The following is a 19,931-nucleotide window of genomic DNA, read 5'->3' on the forward strand; positions in this document are numbered from 1 at the left end:
GGAAATACGAAACTTTTCAGCCTTCCTATTGAGCAAACACAAAGGGGTATCAACCCGCACATCTGTTTGTTCAGGGCTTTATTGAAATGTAAATACACCCGGTGCTTTGATCCTCAAAGCGCAATATTGCTGAACATCCTGTGGATGGGATGAGCTGATACGCAACTATTTTCTGACCTTTTTAGTGCATGGGTACGCCTTGATTTTCCCCCATCCGCAGGGTGGAGATCCCCGATTTGAGGGTGGATAAGTTATCTTAAGTTATTTATTGCTTGTTTCTTGCTGCCTTTGCTGGGCATCTGTTAGTGGGAGAAGCATCTGGTTAACTAGAAGTGGGTTTAAAATGGGATTAACGGGGAGAGATGGAAATGTCAGCATTATGTGGTGCGTTCCCACCACGAAAACTGACTCAGGGATGTTTATAGCCCCGGGGATCAGGACTCCCCCTCCTTGTCAGCGCACACCGGGATGCCAAGCTTGCAGGCTGCGGCTCTCCCAGCCCAAAGCAGGCGTAAAAGTCCCCCAGAGGAGTTGTTTTAGGTCCCTGGATGACCTTGTGCGTGAAGTGTACTTTTTTAAAGGTGTTCTCATCAAAACTAATGAGTTTGGTGTTTATTTGTCTGGTTTTATCCAGCGATCACTCAGGTGAAGCTGTTCAATCACACCGTCATGAAACTCAAGTCATGGGGGGGGTTAAAACCTCGTCCTGTTGCTCCCCTTCTGCTGCCTTTGCTCAGGAGAGGGTCTAACACCGTATTTTCAAACTTTCAGGGTTTAAAAAAAAGGATTTCGGTATTCAAGTGGGGTGAAAACGGCGCAGTTTTCCTCTGGGTGGGACGGGGGAAACGAAAGGTCCTGTGGGAGGGATGGGAACAACCTCGGTACGACGCTCACCTACGGGGTGTGGAGCTGTTTGGGACAGGACCCTGCTGCCACCACCCTCGCTCACCCCCGTCTCCTTGTGCCCCTCAGGACGAAGCCTCCGGCCCCGGGCGAGGTGGCGGGGCCGCCCCTGTGCCGCCATCGAGGCCCGATGCCACATCCCGTCCCAGCACAGAGCCCGCACGGCAGCCCAGGTATGGCCCTCCCGTCTGCACCAGCGTGGTGCGGCCGTCCCCGGCCTGCTTACGTCCCCCGGGCCCACTCCGGGACATCATGGCCGTCCCGGGGCCTGGTTACAACCCTCAGACCCACACCGGGGCGTCACGGCCATCCCTGGGCCCATCCCACGGGCCGCTGCCGCGCCGGGGCAGCCAGGCCGGGCAGCCCCCCTCGGCCCCGGCCTCGGCCTCGGCCTCGGCCTCGGCCTCGCTCTGCTCCGGGAGCCCCGGGGCACGGAGCCAGGACGGGGGGGACCCGACCGGATCCCGGCCCTACCATCCCTCGGGCCGCAATATGGCGGCTGGAGGACCGTAACCGGCGGCGCTCCGGCCAGCCCGGCCCGTTCGTCTCTGTGGTTGCGGGGCGGGGCCTGTCGCGCGACCGGAAGTGGGGTGGTCGCCGTGGCAACGCGGCTGTGTTTGCCGGCGGGCGCGGGCAGCCCGAGGCGGCAGGTGAGGGGCGGCGGGGCCGGGCTGAGGGGCCGTGGAGTTGGGTTATAGGGTCGGGGCCTGGCTGTGGGGCCAGGACTAGGCTCAGCTGTGGGGCTGGGGCCAGACTCTGGTACTGCGGGCTCTGCTGTGCTGTAGGGCCAGGACTAGGCTCAGCTGTGGGGCTGGGGCCACACTGTGGTACTGCGGGCTCTGCTGGGGAGCTGGGCTATGCTGTGGGGCTGGGGCTGTGCTGTAGGGCCAGGGATTTGGGGCTGCCTGCCCTCCCAGGCTCTGGGGTTGCGGTGTTTTGGGCCACCTGTGGGCACAGCCCTCCCTGACTGCAATTCCCCATCCCAATCCCTCACCCAGGCACCCGAATGTAAAACGTGCCATATTTAAAACAGCTCCTCACGGTAAACCTCTAACATATACCGTGCTGAAGCAGCACAGACCCGCGCCCAGAAGCGTCACCCATTGCTTCTGGCAGGTTGTTTGTTTTGGGGTTTCTATTCTTCGAACTGGCAGTATAACTGGTGATACCTGGTAAGTGCTCCGATGTGCTTGGAAGTTCCTCTTTAGAGGATGCCGAGCTACAGCTTGTTGCCTTGGAGTTTATTTGTTAGAGGCAGTAAATGAAAGGCACACACCCCCTCCCTCCCACAGGCTCCTAGGACACTCCGATGAGTCGCTTGGGCGGTGTGTCCCTGTCCGTAGCTCTGCTCGAGGCTTACAGAGGGACGGATCTCTCTTACCTCTGAGCAGCTTCATACTGGAGCTGGTCAGGGTGCGCCTGTGTGCTGGGGCTCCACCTTGGCTTTGCTCGGTTGGTTTGCTGAGCGTTTCCATTTCACGGCAGTGGAGGAGAAACCAAGCATTAAATAACGCATTGCTGGCAGAAGGCTGTGGAACAACCACGGTGGCTGTTCCCTTCTCTTTGTTTGTTTTGGGGTCATGAGCAGCAGGTGAGTCCGACTTTACCATTACTGGAGAATGCCAAGCAATCAAAGTTGACATTTTTTTTCCCCCTTGATAAAGCCTGCTATGCAAAGCAAGAAAAGGAAGAGGAGGTGCCTGATCCTGTCATGCTTCTCCAAAATGTTGTTGTGAGGTTGTGGCCCAGTTGTCTGGGCATTTGGGCTTTGTCCTGGTATAGCACGAGTGGTCTGAGTGCAGCTTGAGTTGGGGAACACGCAGTAGAACACGGCTTCATCTTTAATGGAGGTTAATATCGATCTCTGTTAAGCAGCTTTTGGTCACAGAAGTCAGAATGGGTTTCTCTGTATTGAATCAGACATACGCAATTTCAAAGGTCTTCAGAGATTTTTAAAAAGCGAAGTGCAGTCAATCTTACCCAAAAGTCCCCGATGGGAACTTAATCTTTCACCGCAGGAACAGCAAAAAGGCCAGATCTGTGCTTTGAAGTTCACTCATCTCCCATTTTCACGAGTTTCTAGCTTCAGAAAAAAACGTTTCTGTTCTTTCCATCAAAAACTTTCTTTAAGTTGGGAAGGGCACAACTTCCCGATGCTCTGGGTCAACTTTAAACAATTCCTGACCAGGCCAGCACCTATAAATACACATATCCCGCCGTCTCTGACTCAGCCGTTACTGAACCATAGGATTGCTGCCTGCCTACACAGTCATATGCCAGATTTATTGCTATTATTAGCTGATGTGCAGCACAGAAGTGGGAGCTGTAGGGAGATTAAGCTCTCCAGAAGCTTTCTGGCCAATTCCTGTAACTTTTCCCTCTGCTACCCTGTCTGCAGGTGCCTCGAGAAGCAATGGCCACAGCAGTTCTTCTGACCTTAGCACCATCTCACCGCTACTTCCCTTCAAGCACAGCAGCCGCTTTCTTGTGGACAAACACCGTCGACATGCACGTCACCAGGCCAAAATCTGCCAAGGGACGCACGAGGCCAACCTTCAACTACTCTCAGAGCGTGGAAACCTGTCCTTGCCGAGTGCCACCTTCCCCGCCACCAGCAGCATCCCACAAAGTAGTGAACAGCCGGAGAGCATCGTCCACAAAACCAGCATTCCTGGCCAGCCAGGTGTCTCCCGAGGAAATCCCAGAGCTCCTGCAGCAAGTGCCTTTGAGGACCTCCTCTTCCCTGAACAAGTACAGGGTGCTCCCCTCCATTGGCTGGAAAGGCGTAGGGAGCGACGCTGTGGAAGCGGTGGCTGAACAGACCGACCGGCTGAAAGTGAGTGAGGGGCAGGAGGACGCTCCGAAAATCAAAACTCTTTCTGGAGAGCAAGGAACTGCCAGCATATTGTCAGAAAGCGATGTCCCCGATGAAGAGAGCTCACACGCGCAGTGTCCTCCTGAGAAGCCGGGAAGGAAAATGAGGCAAGAGAGCCCTTCAACGTTGTCTTTAAGTTTGGAAGAGCCGCTGACAGAAGAGTCGCACTTGCTGCTTGCTATTCGGTCTCCCTCTGGTCAGCGATTTGAACATCATTTCAGGCCCACTGACAGCCTCCAGACAGTCCTTGCCGTGGCAGAACAGAAAATGTCAGCCAAATACAAACACTGCAGCCTTGAAACAATGGAGGTGCCCAGAAGGAGTTTCTCTGACCTTACGAGGTCCCTCCATGAATGTGGGATTCTCCACAAGTCCGTGCTGTGCATCCGACAGAAAGAGCAGCATGATGCAGATCTTTAGGTGCACAGAGATGCCATCACGCCGCTCTGGGTTGTTCTGCTGAGTGGGATGCATTCCTTCTTCCAAAAACCTGAAATTCTGGTATTTCCTCGGCCTACTTCTTCATCTTGCCATCTTCCAAAAATTCCCTGTGAAGCAGACTTGTGTATATGTGTTGAAATAGTATTTCAAGTGTCTATACATGCTACATGAATAGCATCTTTTTTCACATGTGCCATCACAAATTGCTTCCTGAGCACCACCAACTTTTGGCCTTTTTGGTTTTTTGAAATTGCTGATGTCTTTCTTTGAAGACTGAAGTTTCCGAGACCTCTCCCCTTGTCCTTTTCCGTATTTCAGGAAGGTACCACTTCCCAGAGTGGATCCGGGTGCAGAGGCACCTTTGGGAAGGTAGAAACAGAACTGTTTTACTTTGGAGGACCATCTTCAGTAGGTTATCATCATCCTAAACATCTTCTTCTCAAGAGTGACTGAAAAGGAGATCAAACCCGAAAACCATCTGGAAATAACACTAATAACACGTTAATGGATTATTGTGAAGTATTAAGTTGCAAGACGGATGGTAATATACCTGTGAGGGCTCAGCTCCTTCTGGATAACCTCAGTGCAGCTTTTCAGAGTGTGACTACGTTCTCTTTTTAAGAACAAATAGTTATTATTTTGGCTGTATTGGGGAGCAGCAGGATTTTCTACTTAGTTTTCCTTCTCTCATTCAACTCGTGTGATCCATAGGTAAGAATAGATGGAGAGTTAAGATGGGATGTACGAAATATTTCCAGTTAACACCTTTACACTGAAATGAGTTCCTCCAAGAAAGCAAGTGCTGCTTTGAGAATTTTTAAGTAAAAATATATTAATTGGATTTGACTGAGGAACTGGCTCAGGCAGCAGACCATATTTTACTAAACCATCATTAAAAAAGGCCGGTAGGGTAACTTGGCAGGTTTTAGATAATACAGTGTGCTTGTGCTAAAAAAACCCAACAGTCTTCTAGGTTTCTAATGGAAATTCTTACAGTTCCAAGGCAATAATTCAATCTACCCAAAAAACAGACCACTTGCCATGCAGCTGAGCTAGTTTTAATATTTTGAGGTAAAATGAACATTTTTTAACTTCAGTGTAACTGCCAAACCAACTCAGAACAGTAAGAGTAGGGGAAAGCTGATCCTGGTGTTGACCAGGAGCGCAGCATCTCCTTCTACAGCAAATGTGATGAAATAGCGTTACTTCTACTGCGGGTGATGGTAATTGCACAGTAGCAATCCCAGTGTCTTCAGGGAGACCAGGATACTGAAACGCATGGGTGCTTTTAATCAAACCTCAGTGGGGAGCAAAGTCTTTCACTTAAGGGTTCAGGAACAGGAACTGTTTTCTGTGTTTAATTCAGCGTTAGGTGAACAATTCCCTTCTTCTGATTTTGTGTATGCTATGTTACTTCTAAGTTTCAGAATGTTTTCATACTGTGTGGTAGTACAATCAATAAAACCTTTTAGGCTGAAACTTGAACTTAAAATGATTTATGTAAACTGGAGGCTTAGCCATTGCATCTCCTCTTAAATGAGGAATGCCATTAATTTGATGGCAAATACTTCGGGGACTGTCCAAATCAGACTTTGGATGGTCAGCTGCTGTCCACACCATCTTGCACGTGCCTTCCTGGAGTTTGTATCTCCATCCTGTGTTAAACACAGGATCGCAGTGAAGAAGGAAGCCCTTCAGATCAGTGACTGCCCGCTGTCACGGTGACCACCACGCAGGTTTGAGAGCGTACAGGGGCCGAAGCTTTAACCACGAACAGAAGAGTAAGAGCAACTTGGATCACAGTGGGCAGCCCTTCTCATGCTGGAGGATATTCCTCCTGAATACCTCCATCTAAGATACAGCTGAACAAACTCACCCATGCTACAGCATCTCTAAAGATGTGCATTTGAATTACTTCCTTTTCTAAAAACCACATCAAATCTTGATCTAGGCAAGTGCAGTGCAGGGAAAACACCTCTTTTCTCCCCTGGTTCTTCTTCTCTTCCCTTCAAAAGTCTTCTGGGGATGCAGGGGAGGACTTAGCAGCAACTCTGCAAAGTCTGGCACAAGAAGCGCTGGCAGGGGGAAGAACAGTATTTATCTGACCTCGTTGATTGTGTGGTATCATTTAACAAGCTTCCTTGTGGGAATTCTTAAAAATAATTTCAGACATTCAGCATTACATCAGGTGAAGTTCACTCTGTCACAGGATGCTTTGAGAAGGTCATAAATAGAAAACTCATCTGGACTCCTGGCTTGGAACGTCCTTACCTAAGGCTTTTAAACAACAAAAAAGTATTCAAGCAAGAAATTAGCAGAGACATCGTTCAGTATGTGTTCTTTATTCCAATTAAAAGTACATTAGAAACAGCACACAGGACCAGCAGCAGCTTTCATGACAATTCAACCCAATACTCTGCTGTCACGAGGTCATTCAGCTGTACTATTAAAGTAGGTGATTGAAACAAGTCTTCCACTCGACACGCAAGCACTCACTCACCTGCCACTTTAAATAGGTTTCCAACAGAATAAAAATAGATACACCCCAGAATACAAAAAGTTTAATTTTAACAGTTTTTTTTTTTCACTAAAGCCTTTATACAAATTGATAAAAGGGTGCACAATTTCCTAAAATTTTAGGTACATTTTAAATGAGCCTTTTTTTACTTGGTAAAAGGATCCATGTTCCTGTCTTTGAACAGAATATGATGGCCAAAATTGCAAAGAAAATTCCTAGTTAAATTTACAATTTATACATTCGTTTTGAAGTGATTCCTGCACCGAGTAGCAGGCCCATGGCTGCTCACGCATGTCCCATTTTCCCCAAAAAGAGCTGTGCACCCTAAGTTCTAGATCAGGAGCCTCCTTCTCCTGGAAACCGGGCTGGGGGAACAACCCACAGGCTTTCAGCTGTGCGCACGAGGATGGTCCCAACGGAACTAAAAGCCCGAGCACAGAAGTTGCAAATCATTCCTTCTCCGGCAAGGATCACCCTGGGGCGAGGGACTGATGACCTGTTTTGCACTACGAGCACAATGAAAGTGGAGCGCTTCCCGTCTGCAATTTGGCTGAGCAATTTAACTCAAAACTCTGGTACTGAAACATACTGTAACAGGCAAATTTGGTGTTCTACAGATATTTTTTTTGGTCAATACACACTATCATGATTTTTTTTTTCTTCTTTTATTCCTATTACTGACCAGTGAAGCCCAGCAGTTCTGTACGTTATTCACGCGGAGCTTCACAGCAGCGTCTTAGAACTGGCACCACCTGCCTAAAGGTGTCCAACCCCCACTCCAACAGTCATTAGCATTTTACGGAGGTGACTTTATTCAGAAAATTAATTAGTACAGTTCCCTTCATACTGCCCCTCCCTCCCCACCCCATCCACCTACACCTTGGCGAGGTTCAACGCTTCAGATGAACTTCTAGAGTATGTACTTAAGCACTGTCACCACCGCACCGCTTTACGTATAGTGGCCATTCTAACAAATCAAGGACAAATGAAAAATAAATACTGCCCAGCAAAAGCAACACGGCACCTGTGTTTGCGAGTATGAGCTACTGGAGACATCCTTAGGACAATTTACGTAAGGAAAAGCAGGGCAAATCCATCAGGAAGCCAGAAATGAGTTTTAAAGAGCTCAGGGGAGCGCCAAAGAGAATGACATCCTGTTCTGTACAAGTTGAGTTTTTAACCAAAAACCAGCTGCCTTGTTTGGGGTTTTTTTGTGGTGTTTTTTTTTTTTTTTTCTTATGTCCATAATATATTCAGCTGTTGAATTTTAACTGATCAGGTTAATGCTGAACTTTATTCCATTTAAAGGCAATAAAGCTTTTTTTTTTTTTTTTAATTTGTTTTAGATAATTACGTATCGCCCATTTTTTGGCAAGTGTATTTCTTAGAATTCAAAAGATCTTCCTGTTTTAAGGCTAAACTAAGAAATGTTAAAAGCTTCTGTAAACATTTCCTCTTCCTCCCCATAGTTGCACAATTTGAAGTCCAACTGCAATTTTTAAAATGAGGTAATTTTTGTGTACTCATATCTTAAAGAGTCCTTTTCGGGACTAGCTGAGAGGCGTGCCAATCTGAACGCTGATCCAATTGTAGTGGGAGAGCTTCCACAGCAGGGTACACACCAGTTCCAGCAGCTGTACTTCAGTTAGTTATCTTCTCAATTTCATCCAAGTCGTCAGTATCCAATTTGTTTATCTTTTTGTCTGGGAAAGATGAGAAATAAGTCAGGTTTCGTAACACAGAGCAGAGAAGGGAAAGCTGCTTTCTTTAGCTGGTCCTGAGTTCAGGTTTATCCATGAGATGTTCAGTCAGGTTTTTAAAACTACAACATAAAACTTTTTTCTTTTATCAAAGGCCCATCCGGGTACGTGAATGTTACCCACCTCTGAAACATCCATTTTAAGGACTATCCAGGTAGCCAGCAAACAACTTGATTTATTTCTGCCCCATCATAAGTAGCAGTTCACAATCCTAAGTGACATTACACAAAATGCAGCTGATGTGCTCTTCTGCGGTCAGTTTAAGGCTCAACAAATATCCGTTAGATCTGCTCAGTATACAGCTAGTCAGAACTCTGCAGAAATAACATCTAATTTTAGAGAAAGTCTGAGGGTACGTACTGAAATGTTCCTGGATTCTGTTGAGAATATTCATGCTGTGCTTGCTGTCCACCATGTTAATAGCCAGTCCTCGCTTGCCAAAGCGACCTGTACGTCCAATCCGGTGCAGATAAGTCTCGTTATCTGGATTTCCATCCTTATCCACGGGAAGGTCAAAATTGATAACAACAGAGACCTGCTCTACATCGATCCCTGATAAAAAGAAAGCATCAGATTACACAACTACATTGAAACCATTTTATAGCAGGAACAGCCTCCTCTGTGTGCAGTCTGGTCACCACATCCAGGTTACCCAACAGCAGAATTTCCAACAGCTTTCACAGAGCTGCCGCGTGGCTGCTTCCACATTGAGTGAGGAGTTAAAAGGCAGTCTCAAACTCTGAAATGGATCTTTTCCACAATATCCTTATGGGGCACTTGGAAATAAAAACCATCTAGCTGTTGCACCAGAGAATCCCACTGAAATGGCTAACAGAAAAACAGATGGAGCTGCTCAGCTTTATCCAGGACTTGCATATTTTGCAAACTCCCCCCTCCTCTCCAAAGCTGCAAAGGCCTCTTGTTTTTTCCAAGTACTATGCTGTCGTAACTGTTCTAAGATATCAAATTGCGACACAAATTCCTACTGGAGTTCATTACTTTTCAGATATCCGTATTTTGGAACATGTTTATTTTAAACATTGAGGGTCAGCAGTACAAGCCAGGCTTGGCGCCAGAAGCATAAAATTCTCACAGGGTGGACTTCTTCATCTCAAGCCACAGGAAGCCTGCAAGGAATCCTGTGTCTGCCCACAGGCATCTTGATATGCACAGACGTGGTCAGCAGCCCAAAAAGTCCAGGAATTACTTTAAGGACCCTAATCTCCCCAGACGGGAACACCTGAGGATACGAATCCTTTCTGCAAGCCGGCCAGCAGTATCTTATCTTAGGAAATGCTGCTTCTGTCCCTCCCTGGCCCAGCTCTGCCATGCCCTACCTCTGGCACAGACGTTTGTGGTCACCAGCACCTTTTCTTTGCCCTCTCGGAAACGCTCTATCACCGCGGCTCTCTGTTCCACCATCATTTCCCCACTGAGCAATGCCACCTGATGGCCTTCCTTCGAGAGCTCTGCCGCCAGCCAGCCGGCCGTCTTCCGAGTCTGAAACACAAAGTGAGGGCCATCTTTGGAAGGAAGTTTTAACGCTGTAAAGCGGGAACAAACCTCTCTGGGGTTGACTGGAAGCTCTGCGGCCACTCAGGATTTGTATCTCAAAAGGAAATGGCTCCTAAGTGCTGTGCCCACCCTCCTCTCCATTACAAACAGTGCTCTCAGCTCTCATATCAGAAAGAGGAAAGTGTGCATCTGCCACCACAGGAACCCTTGTTTAAGAAAAGTACACATTTTCTCTTTGTGCTCTGCTCCTCAGCTTTCACTTTATGAGGGATTACATATGTATGCTAAAAACTCACGAGCATTGTCAAAAAACCAAAATTACTCAGCTTGGAAAATGGCAGGGTTAGAGCTGAATGTAGTTGTGAAATCCAATAGAGGCTCTACGCAGTCTTGAATTAAACAGTTTCCAATTATGTTGGTTTTTCAAGCTCCGATTATGTCTGATATTATTACCTCTCAAGACAGCATAAAGACAGACTGCTGCAGCAGACTCCAAATACAGGTTTTATCTTGCCTGAGCTAGCTTTACTTGGCTGTTCTGGTATGGTCAGCACTGGGTTTTTTCCACAAGTTATGGTGGCTTCCAGAAAAAAAGAAGTCTCAGTATGATTCACAGGGAGACTCCGGAGGTATATGCTGCTTGAGGTATATACCAACTACCTGAGGGAAACGGACTCCCAGGAAAAGTACTGTATCAGCTGCAGAACTACAAGACTTCCCCATCCCTCATTCTGCTCTATTTTTATCCATTTTCCAACCTCAGGGTTTTGGGTTTTTTCAGTAGTTCTCAGTAATACTTTGTTTTGGAAAACTGCATTACTCTGATCTTTGCTTCAGAGGACTTCAAGAATAAAACTGAACTGGATGGACAAACCCAGAGAAAAAAAAACAGCTAGTGCTATCATGGCTCTCAGGATTTCACTCAAAGAGGAGGCAGAAAAGCCAAAGAAAAGGCCAATTCATGTGCTCAGTTTCTTTCTGAAAGGCACACCTGGCCAGGTTTTTAGCAATAGCAGACACTAACGGGGTTGTTGGGACTAGCATTCCCCGAAAGGACTCACATGGCAGAAGATCATGGCCTGGGCAATGGTGATAGCGCCGTAGATATTACAGAGAGCCTGGAACTTCTCATCTCTGTTATTGCACAGAACGTAATACTGCTTAATAGTGTCCAGTGTCTCCTCCTCTCGCTTCAGTTTGATAATGTTTGGGTCAGGAACAACTTTTTGAGCAAACTTCCACACAGAATCCTCAAAAGTGGCTGAAAACAGAAGCATCTGGCAGTCCCTGGGGAGCATTCTGCAAGACAGAGCAAAATGGGCAGGGTTCCCACGCAACACTGTCACCCCCCTGATATCCTGATGGGATTAACACTGCGGGCAAAGCAGAACAATAACCTCAGAACCAGTTATTTCAGTGGCTGGAAATACTAACACTAATCTTACCAACACCTGATCGTTCCCTCATGGACCAGTGGCATCCAGACTTGCATTCTTAAAAATGAATAAACCCTGCTCCAGGGACAGGCTTTTTATTCTGTAAGAAAATGAAACTGCTTGTCATCCCCTGACATTCTGCCTCTATTAACCATCTGGATTAGAGCTAAATATATCATTTTAATCTTGTTGCTTTATCGGTGAAGACACCGGTCAAGAATCTAGCCCTGCTGTTACAAAATAGCTATAATCAAAAGAAACAAAAATCACCTCGGGCAACGTACGCCAAGTCCTTACCTCTGAATGCGGATGCTCTGGTCCTGATGGCCCTGGGTTGCTATCATCACGTCAGCCTCATCCAAGACGAACACTTTGATTTTCTTGGGATCTATGAATTTCAGTTTGGAACACCAGTCCAGCACAGTGCCGGGTGTGCCGATTACAATCTGCTCAGAGATCTTCTGACCTCTCTCCACTGCCGAGACAGAAAGGAAGGCTTTCATAAGATGGCTGCGCAGACAGTGAAATGCTCTGCCCCTCTCTGAACTAGCCTATTTCACCATTTGACTGCTCAGTTGTTCGTTTACTGTATCACACCCAAGGAACACCATTTTCTCATTTACAGTCTGTTGGTAGCGTTTCACCTTACTCACATTTATTGCCTCGGACAGCATACGCAAGTTTCAGCTCCGGATAAAACTTTCCCATTTGTTCAATCACTTTTCCTGTTTGAAGTGCCAGCTCGTATGTTGGGGAAAGGCACAAACACTGGAGGGACAGAAAGATAATGCATTTGAGACGACCAACATCCTGGGCAACACTATCACACTTGCTTTTAAAAATCCTTATTATTGAAGTTTTCCTGAAGACGAACATGCGAGCAGGTGAACAGTTTCTGAAAGCCCATCAGTTCTGCATCCTGAAGCTAGGGGAATGAGTTGGTACGATACAGTCACCTAGCCACTGGCTTTCTGCCTTCAATTCTGCTCCTCAGAATTGAGAGTGCAGATACTCTGCTGGGGGACATATATGGACAGTAGTGACAAGGAACCTAACACCTACAGTTAGACTCAGAGACAAGAACGGCATTTTTTAAGGAAAGAATTCTGGCCTTGATAACACTGCTCAACTATCTCATAAGGAAATAGGGTTAAAAAAGCCTTTCTCGGCATTTCTGCTCTATTGTCACAGATATCTCCTCTTCCATCCCAAATTCCACTTACTTAACCCCCTTTAGCCTGCAATATTTCTCTGATTTAATTTCTCCCAGAATGATATCCCCCTGATTTAACTCCTCACAGAGCAATAGCATCCTGAGTGATGCAAGGGAGGGACTGAAAGGAACAAGTTGTGAGCAAAATCCACGTCTTTTGCATTAAAGGCATTTTGATAGATCCCCAAATCACCAGCCCCTGCTAAGCACTTGACATGAACAGCATCACAGAGATGCTTTCATCAAGCTATGAATTTACTACCAATGGTCTCAACAGAAGCCCAGCCTCTTCACTAGGTGGCACTGCACCACCACGAAACCCCCCGAAACAGTCACGTCCCAGAAACTTTACCTGTGGATACTTATTCCCAGGTTCAACACGACTGAGCATGGCCAGGACAAAAGCAGCTGTCTTGCCAGTACCGGACTGAGATTGTGCGATCAAGTTCTGTGGGCTGCAGAACGTACAGCAGACATGAGCTCAACGAGACGAACCACCCAGACAACGTATTCATGGGGTTGAACGATAAAGAAAACGCGAGTGGCATTTTAATACCTTTTAGATTTATCACTGCTCTACCAGCAGTGATACATGCCTAGCTCGACCAGCTACGCTCCACAGGGCAGAAGTTAGTTAGAAGTTAGTTTACCCTCTACCAACACTCTCTTTCAGCACAAGTGACCTCTTGATTATGGAGATTTGGCAGGAAAACTGCAATTATCTGGCCATTCTTTTCCATTTTGTGCATCTCCCCCTAGCGTCTTCACACTTCACACATTTCAGCTCAGGGGCACGGAGAGGAAAACCAGCCACACAGGCAACGCAGCATCTCAACTACTCCCACCCACCCAGGATTTCTAACCACAGCAGCCTTATTATTTCTCCCCTACACTGACTAGGAAAATGGGATTGACCTCAGCCAAACACTGTGGCACTGCGTGTTCAGTACCAGCCCTAGGAAGAGGACAAATCCAGGGCTGCCATCACATAGTTCGTGATCACGGAAACACCGTGGCATGGGAACCCTTCCACCACAGCCCGGACAGCTCCCCCACCACCATCCTCCCCTCCAAAGCTCAGTCATAGTACACTAAATCTTTCAAATCCTTCCTATACTGGGAGTAGAAAGTATGTGTACATACGGTTCAGCAAGCATCATGGGCAGGGCATTCTCTTGTATCTTAGATGGTCTGTTGAAGCCCATGGCATAGACTCCTTGCAGGAGCTGTGGTTTCCTGAAAACAGAGGAGTTTTTATACCGTGACCTATTAAAGTACATTTGGTTTTCATTTGTGTACAAAAAGGTGAGAAAAAACCTCGCAGCCGGACCTAGAGCTGCCCTGGATCAGTGCCTGGCAGCTCCAACAAGTGACAGCAGAAAGTTTGGAAAGGAAGCTTTGCAAAAACCCCAGCCTGCATGCCTGCCTTTCACAGCTACATGGAAAACCTTGTGTCACAGCTCTAAGGCTAGTGCTGGGCTGCTTGTTCTAAAGCAGCTTTTCGGACAATCCCAGGAATCCCAGAGCAGAACAGTTAATCCTGTCCTTTAGGCCAATCCCTTTTCCTCAGCGATGCCTAATCTCAGCGCCAAAATTATCACTCCTTGAAGACTCAAATACGGGACAAAGCGACCTCAGTACATGAGGAACAGAATGAAGCGTAACGTCGTGAAATCATGGCAAGGACTTCTGTAAGTCGTGATGGATTCTCTAATACCAACTGACATCTTAACACCAGAGCGGTACTGGCTTAGTGCACAAAACTGGTAAATGACTGATGAACTTAGTCGACCGTGACTACGCCTCGTGATCCATGGTTACAACCCAGCACTCAACCTAAGTGTGTGGTGACACTGCTAATTGTCAAATGCTCAGCAATTGCTTTTTCTCAGGGGAGCTTTCTAGTCTCAGCAGACACTTGTGTAGACAAGGAAATCCAAGAACAACCTAAAATTCAGGTTATGGTGCTAGCGAACTCTTAGCTGATGACCTCCAAGTGCTTACTGCAGTGCTGTTAGTGGTGCTCAGAAGTAAGGGCTTTCCTTTCAAAGCAGGTTACGGGTTTCCTGCCCACCATTTCCCGCTGCTAAGAACCTCCTATTCAGCACAACATGCTTTTTAAAAATCGTGTATTACTTTCAGACGACGGATGGAACAAAAGCTCTTTGAAAATGTCACCTTGTGCTGCTCAGAAGCAAGGACGTACAAAGCCCAGCTCTGCAACAGTTGCCAAGGATACACCAAGTCATAACAAAATGAAGACTCAATTAGTCTGGCTGCCCCCATCATTAACTCGCTTGGACTGTTTGGCTTTTGAAAGATGGGAATTAGTCTAACAGGCACTACAGGACCTCAGCTTTTTTTTGTAGACGTTCAACTACTAACATTAACAAAGTGAAACGACATCCTGACATTTCACGGTGAGAAGTCTCATCGGCTCCGATTTCCCCGTGGAGCTTTGCAAAAGAGCAACAAACCCCAGATCATCAATATAACCACCAACAATCCCAACAGGACAGCCTCTTTAGCACATTAAAAAAAGGTATCAATCTGTCATGACTTAAATACAACTATCGTTGCTTGAAACCTCCACTGGTAAAGGTATTCAACAGGAAGGGTCAGAAAATAGTAACACCAGTAGTCTCTCCAGTACATAATCCAATATCGCTGGCAGAGAAAAGATAAGCTTTTCCCTTTGTATTATTCACTGCTGCTGCTGCTGGACCTTCACAAATAACCATCAGAGAACAGAAACAGAAGATGGTCATGTTCATTACTTCTGCCAATAAAACAAATCTCGTGGTTTCCAAAACACTGCCGTGCTGCTGGAACACCTGCTCTGAGCCTCCCTGCATTTGCTGGAGAACTGGTGGTAAATAACGATGCCTCCGACACAGAAAAGGTCTCACTTTGCAATTCACATAACCCTGGTGACAGTGGCCGTGGAAGGACAGCCCTCCCTCCTCTGTTCACCTCATCCAGCTTATCACAGGTGAGCTCCACTGTGCATTTAAAGACCAAAATCCATACATTAAAATTCAGAATAGTGTTGCTAGAGCTGATTATAGAAAGCAATGCTAGCTCTACACCAACCAGGACTTAAAATAAGCTCGTTTCATATGGAAGCCTTCACAAGGCACCAAGATAAGATAATTCTCCTTGCATTTAAATAATACAATAAATGATATACTAATTTATTAATGACAAATTTGCAGTAACTTGAAACAGAAACCCATGCACTTTGAAGCGCTATCTCCTACGCAGCCAGGGAATCTATCAGGACACAAGGGGAGGCTCCAACTATCTGATAGGCTCCGAACTCACATCTGCTCTTGCAGTCTCACCAAAAGCAAGTCAACGCTACTCTCCCTGAGTTCAAGAACGAAGCTTCCTACAGCTGAGCGGGCCAAACAATATGCTGAAAAATATAGTCATAAGGGCGTCTGTTTAATATTTCTGTTCCCAGGTTTTAACAGCTCAACGCAGAGAAGTCTCTGGATCGTCCCAGCATTACCCTTCTAACAGCTTTCACCGACAGGCACTTACAGTCGCAGCTCCTCAAAAGACTTCACAGAGTAGAGAGGCGATGTGGGATCCCTCTGCAGCACCTCCACTTGATTTGTTGTGTCAACCAAGTTACTGCGGATTAACTTGTTCAACAAGGACTGGGCAGCTCTGTCCTCTGGTGAAAAAGGAGGTAGGGGAAAAACCAAAACATCATAGTCTGTTTCCAGTGTCGCTCCCACTGAAATGCTGCATTACTGAGCCACTTCAAAAGGACAAGATGCATCCAAATACTGAAATTCTCTATTACAGAGCAACGTCATAACAGAGCCCAAACTTCCCGAGTGAGACATCCATCAGGATAGCCCAGAGATTCATATTTAGTATTCAGGAAGACAAATCAAAGCGAGCACTGTTGTAAGGGGGACCTCAACAGATACAGAACTCTGCTTATTTAAGATCTTAAAGCTTAACATCTAACTGGAAGGCAGGACAGGGTTAAAAGCCTCTTAAAGCCTTACTACTATCTGACATGTGGGCAGACACCTTTTAAGGTGTATCTTCCTTTTAAGGAAAGTTTGAGGACAAACAGTACTTTGAAAGATTCCAGGGCTGAAACGCAACAAGAGCTGAGAAACGCGATCAAAACAGAAGGTAAAACTGCTGCACTTTGGGGTTTTGCTAATAAAGCTGTTTTCTAAAGCCACCTTCTGAAGGATTTAGAGCCGTTACCCACCTCTTAACAGCTATTTCATAAACGCAACATGTTGGTTGCTACAGCAATTCCAGCTCCAGGTTATCCAACTGCTCCTGTCTCCAGTCCTGCCTCTGAGGATACTGCTATCCCCTTATTTCTCTCCACTCTAATCCAGGAGTCTCCCAAGTTATTACAGGACCCAATGGTTTTAAAAGTATTATGGAGGAAGGACGTGTCTTACAATTAAGTCCTTGGGGCAGGATACAAGACCATCCATCCTGAGACATAAGGCAGACTTACTTTAAGTATATAGGAAATTAATTTCTTTTCAACATTCCTTGCCACAGCTTTTTTCAAGAAGGCACTTACCCTTCTCCTCATCCTCCGTCTTCTCTACGTTGTCATCTGCCTTGACAACAGCACCTAAATTAAAACAGATGGTTTTGGGGCAGATGTGAGGACAGGCAACCCACACCCGCAGAGTTTTAGGTTTTGAATATTGTGCGAAAAGCTACAAAACAGCCCATTTTCCTGACGAGAGCCCTGCTCTACCGGTGCGCAGAAGAAACCCAAGTTACGGCTTGCTCCGTACGGCCCAATCACAGTTTATCAACCACACCAACAGATTTTGCCCGCACAGCTCCTCGAATACAGCAAAACACGATTTTAAAAAGTCAGCCTAGCAGAACAAGCGCACGAGCCGGATATTTAGTCTACACCACTGTTTAATCTCAGCTTTATATTTCCCTTTTCTGGAATTTCTTGTCTAATCGGGAATTTACTTTGGCAGCAGCGCTCCAAACCCAGCGGAAAAACATTACATCCTTTCTAAGACCATTTGCGTGGCTGTAACTCACCATTGGCATCTGGTTTGGTTTTTTCCTCCTTCAGGTGTAAACTGCTCAACTACAAGTGAGGAAAAACACAAAATCAGAGTCATTCAAAGGCTACCGTACCTCCGCTTTACCACTGGCCAGGAAAACCTGAGCTTGCATCAAGGCTTCCAGATTTACCGCCGGCTAAAACTATCGCACGGGCCCCAGCAAAAACGCATGCTCGAAGGCAAACGAGATGAAGTCAGCGAGATGAACTTGATTTCAAGAGTTTTAAGGCAAATACAACTTTTTCTAAGCTGTAACGACGACACAGAGAAGGGGGTTGTTTTCTGTCCCTGCATCTCCCCTCCCCAATAGCTCTGCTGATGGCAAAATGGGAGAAAATTTACATTCCAGGATGGAAACTCCAGCCGAGCGCAGTCCTGGCTGACACAAGCTGCCCCAGGACACGTCCCTCTCCCCGAGGGTTTGTTTTACCACCAGAAATGTGACAGGGAGAGGAGCCCTCAGGGTCTTCCCGCACGTCCAGGGGCTGATTTAATGCTCTCCATACTAAAGTGCAGCGCATGAGCGGCTCAGAAAAATAAAAAACCCAACACCTCAAACAAATTTAAATCTTGCCGCAAAAAAATGAGAGAAAAGGGGATTTTTTTGGCTTCTGGATGAAGACTGCAGGCTCGGTGACCACCTCTGAAGCAGTGCTACTGACAGGGCTGTGTCTGGATGTAGGGTGAGGGGGAAGGACAGGGGCCTCCCTGCCCTTTTGATTCTCAAAAAATGAAAAGGGGAAAAAAAAAATTAAAAAAAGGAAGAAAGGGGCTTTTTTGCACCTAAAGGAAGACCCCAGGCCCAGGGACACCCCGAGGCAGTGCTGCCGGCATGGCCCCGCCGCGAAGGGGAAGGACAGGGGCCTCCCTGCGCCTTGGATGCGCCAGAAAAGAAAATGGGGAGAAAAGGGGTTTCCGGCGCTCGCTCTGTGCTGTGAGGAGGCGGCGGCGGCGCCAGCGCAGCCCCGGGGGCTCCGCGCCTCAGGGCCGGGCCGCTGCCAGGGACCTCCCCGGTCACCCCCGCTCCCTACTCACCGACTCGGCCGCCGCCTCCTGCTCGTCCACGGCCAGGGCCCAGGAGTCGGTGGCCATGTCCGGGCCGGGGGGCGCTGGCGCCGGGCTCGCCGTGAGCAGCCGCAATGGCGCCGGGCGCGGGAAGGGCGCCTGCGCCGGTCGCAGTCACCGCGCCCGCCCCCCCCCACGGCCCGGCGGCAACCGCGGCCGCGGCGTTGGCGTTCCGGGAGCGGTGCGTTCCGCCCCCCCCCCCCCCAATGCGGGGGGTGATAATAAAGGGGGGGACAGAGATGGACGTGGGGTCGCTGCCCCAGCCCGGGCGGTGCTGTGGGGCGCGGGGGGTCCGGCCTGGCCCTGGTGTGGGGCCGAGACCTTGCCTGCTGTGGGGCTGGGTGCTGGCCTGCTGCGGGGCCTGGCCCCCCCGTATGGCGTGGGGCTGGGGGTCAGTGGTGTGGGGCCTGGCCCCATGTATGGCGTGGGGCTGGGGGTCAGGCCCTGCCTTGCTGCATGCTGTGGGGTCTGGCCCCCCGTATGGTGGGGGGCTGCGGGTCAGGGCCTGCTTTGCTGCGTGGTTTGGGGCCCGGCCCCCCGTATGGTATGGGGCTGGGGTCAGGCCCTGCCTTGCTGCATGCTGTGGGGTCTGGCCCCCTGTACGGTGTGGGAGCGGGGCTCTGTTTCCCATGTAATGGAGTCCCTTTGGGAGCTGAGGCTGGGGGGAAATCACGCGGTGACATTTGCGAGGGAACCACGGCTCTTTCTGGCTCTGAAATAGAGATGTAGGTGAAAAACAAGGTTGTAGAATGAGTCACGGAGGTGTAGAAGTGGCAGGAACACGGAAAAGTCGTTTGTGTCCCGTCTCTCGCTGTAGCGCAGGAGCTGGCTTAGACCCGATATCAACCCTGTACTTTAAAGCTCCTGGAATAAAGGCGAGAAAAGGGGAAAGTAGAAAGCAAGGAAGTGTGGGAAGAGCCTGCGGGATCTCCTCGCTGGGCTGCTGTTCCCTGCGCGGTGTTTGTGCTTCCTTGAACCTTGCGTGGAAGGAGCAGCCCTCAAAGATGGTCTTAATTTGTGTTTTTATTGTATGCGGCAGGACTAGTAAAGTGGCCAAGCCTGTAAGCGTCAGCCAGAAGTTCCCAAGACGATGGTTACTTCCTTGTCTCGGTATTTACCCT

General features: G+C 47.9%; 2 protein-coding genes across 3 annotated transcripts; one reads left to right on the top strand and one right to left on the bottom strand.

Annotated features, from left to right (window-relative positions):
* Positions 1-1,497: 1,497 nt before the first annotated feature.
* UBXN10 (UBX domain protein 10) lies at positions 1,498-5,403 on the top strand. 2 transcript variants are annotated; one of them, XM_075520157.1, is made up of 2 exons: positions 1,498-1,553; positions 3,302-5,403. In XM_075520157.1, exon 2 carries the CDS (start codon positions 3,317-3,319, stop codon positions 4,196-4,198), a length of 882 nt encoding a protein of 293 aa, XP_075376272.1. In that variant the 5' UTR covers positions 1,498-1,553; positions 3,302-3,316; the 3' UTR covers positions 4,199-5,403. The 2 variants fall into 2 exon arrangements, with proteins under 2 accessions (XP_075376272.1, XP_075376273.1); XM_075520158.1 differs by lacking the exon at positions 1,498-1,553 and adding an exon at positions 2,379-2,494.
* Positions 5,404-6,540: 1,137 nt separating this feature from the next.
* On the bottom strand, positions 6,541-18,935 carry LOC142418394 (ATP-dependent RNA helicase DDX19B). The gene is made up of 12 exons (XM_075520156.1): positions 18,781-18,935; positions 17,720-17,768; positions 17,232-17,285; positions 16,208-16,343; positions 13,805-13,897; positions 13,014-13,116; positions 12,102-12,216; positions 11,746-11,923; positions 11,074-11,311; positions 9,835-9,997; positions 8,858-9,049; positions 6,541-8,440 (listed from the first exon to the last, which is right to left on the bottom strand). Exons 1-12 carry the CDS (start codon positions 18,835-18,837, stop codon positions 8,379-8,381), a joined length of 1,440 nt encoding a protein of 479 aa, XP_075376271.1. The 5' UTR covers positions 18,838-18,935; the 3' UTR covers positions 6,541-8,378.
* Positions 18,936-19,931: the final 996 nt, after the last annotated feature.

Source organism: Mycteria americana, chromosome 18 (genome assembly GCF_035582795.1).
Source record: "Mycteria americana isolate JAX WOST 10 ecotype Jacksonville Zoo and Gardens chromosome 18, USCA_MyAme_1.0, whole genome shotgun sequence".
Classification (NCBI taxonomy): Eukaryota; Metazoa; Chordata; class Aves; order Ciconiiformes; family Ciconiidae; genus Mycteria; species Mycteria americana.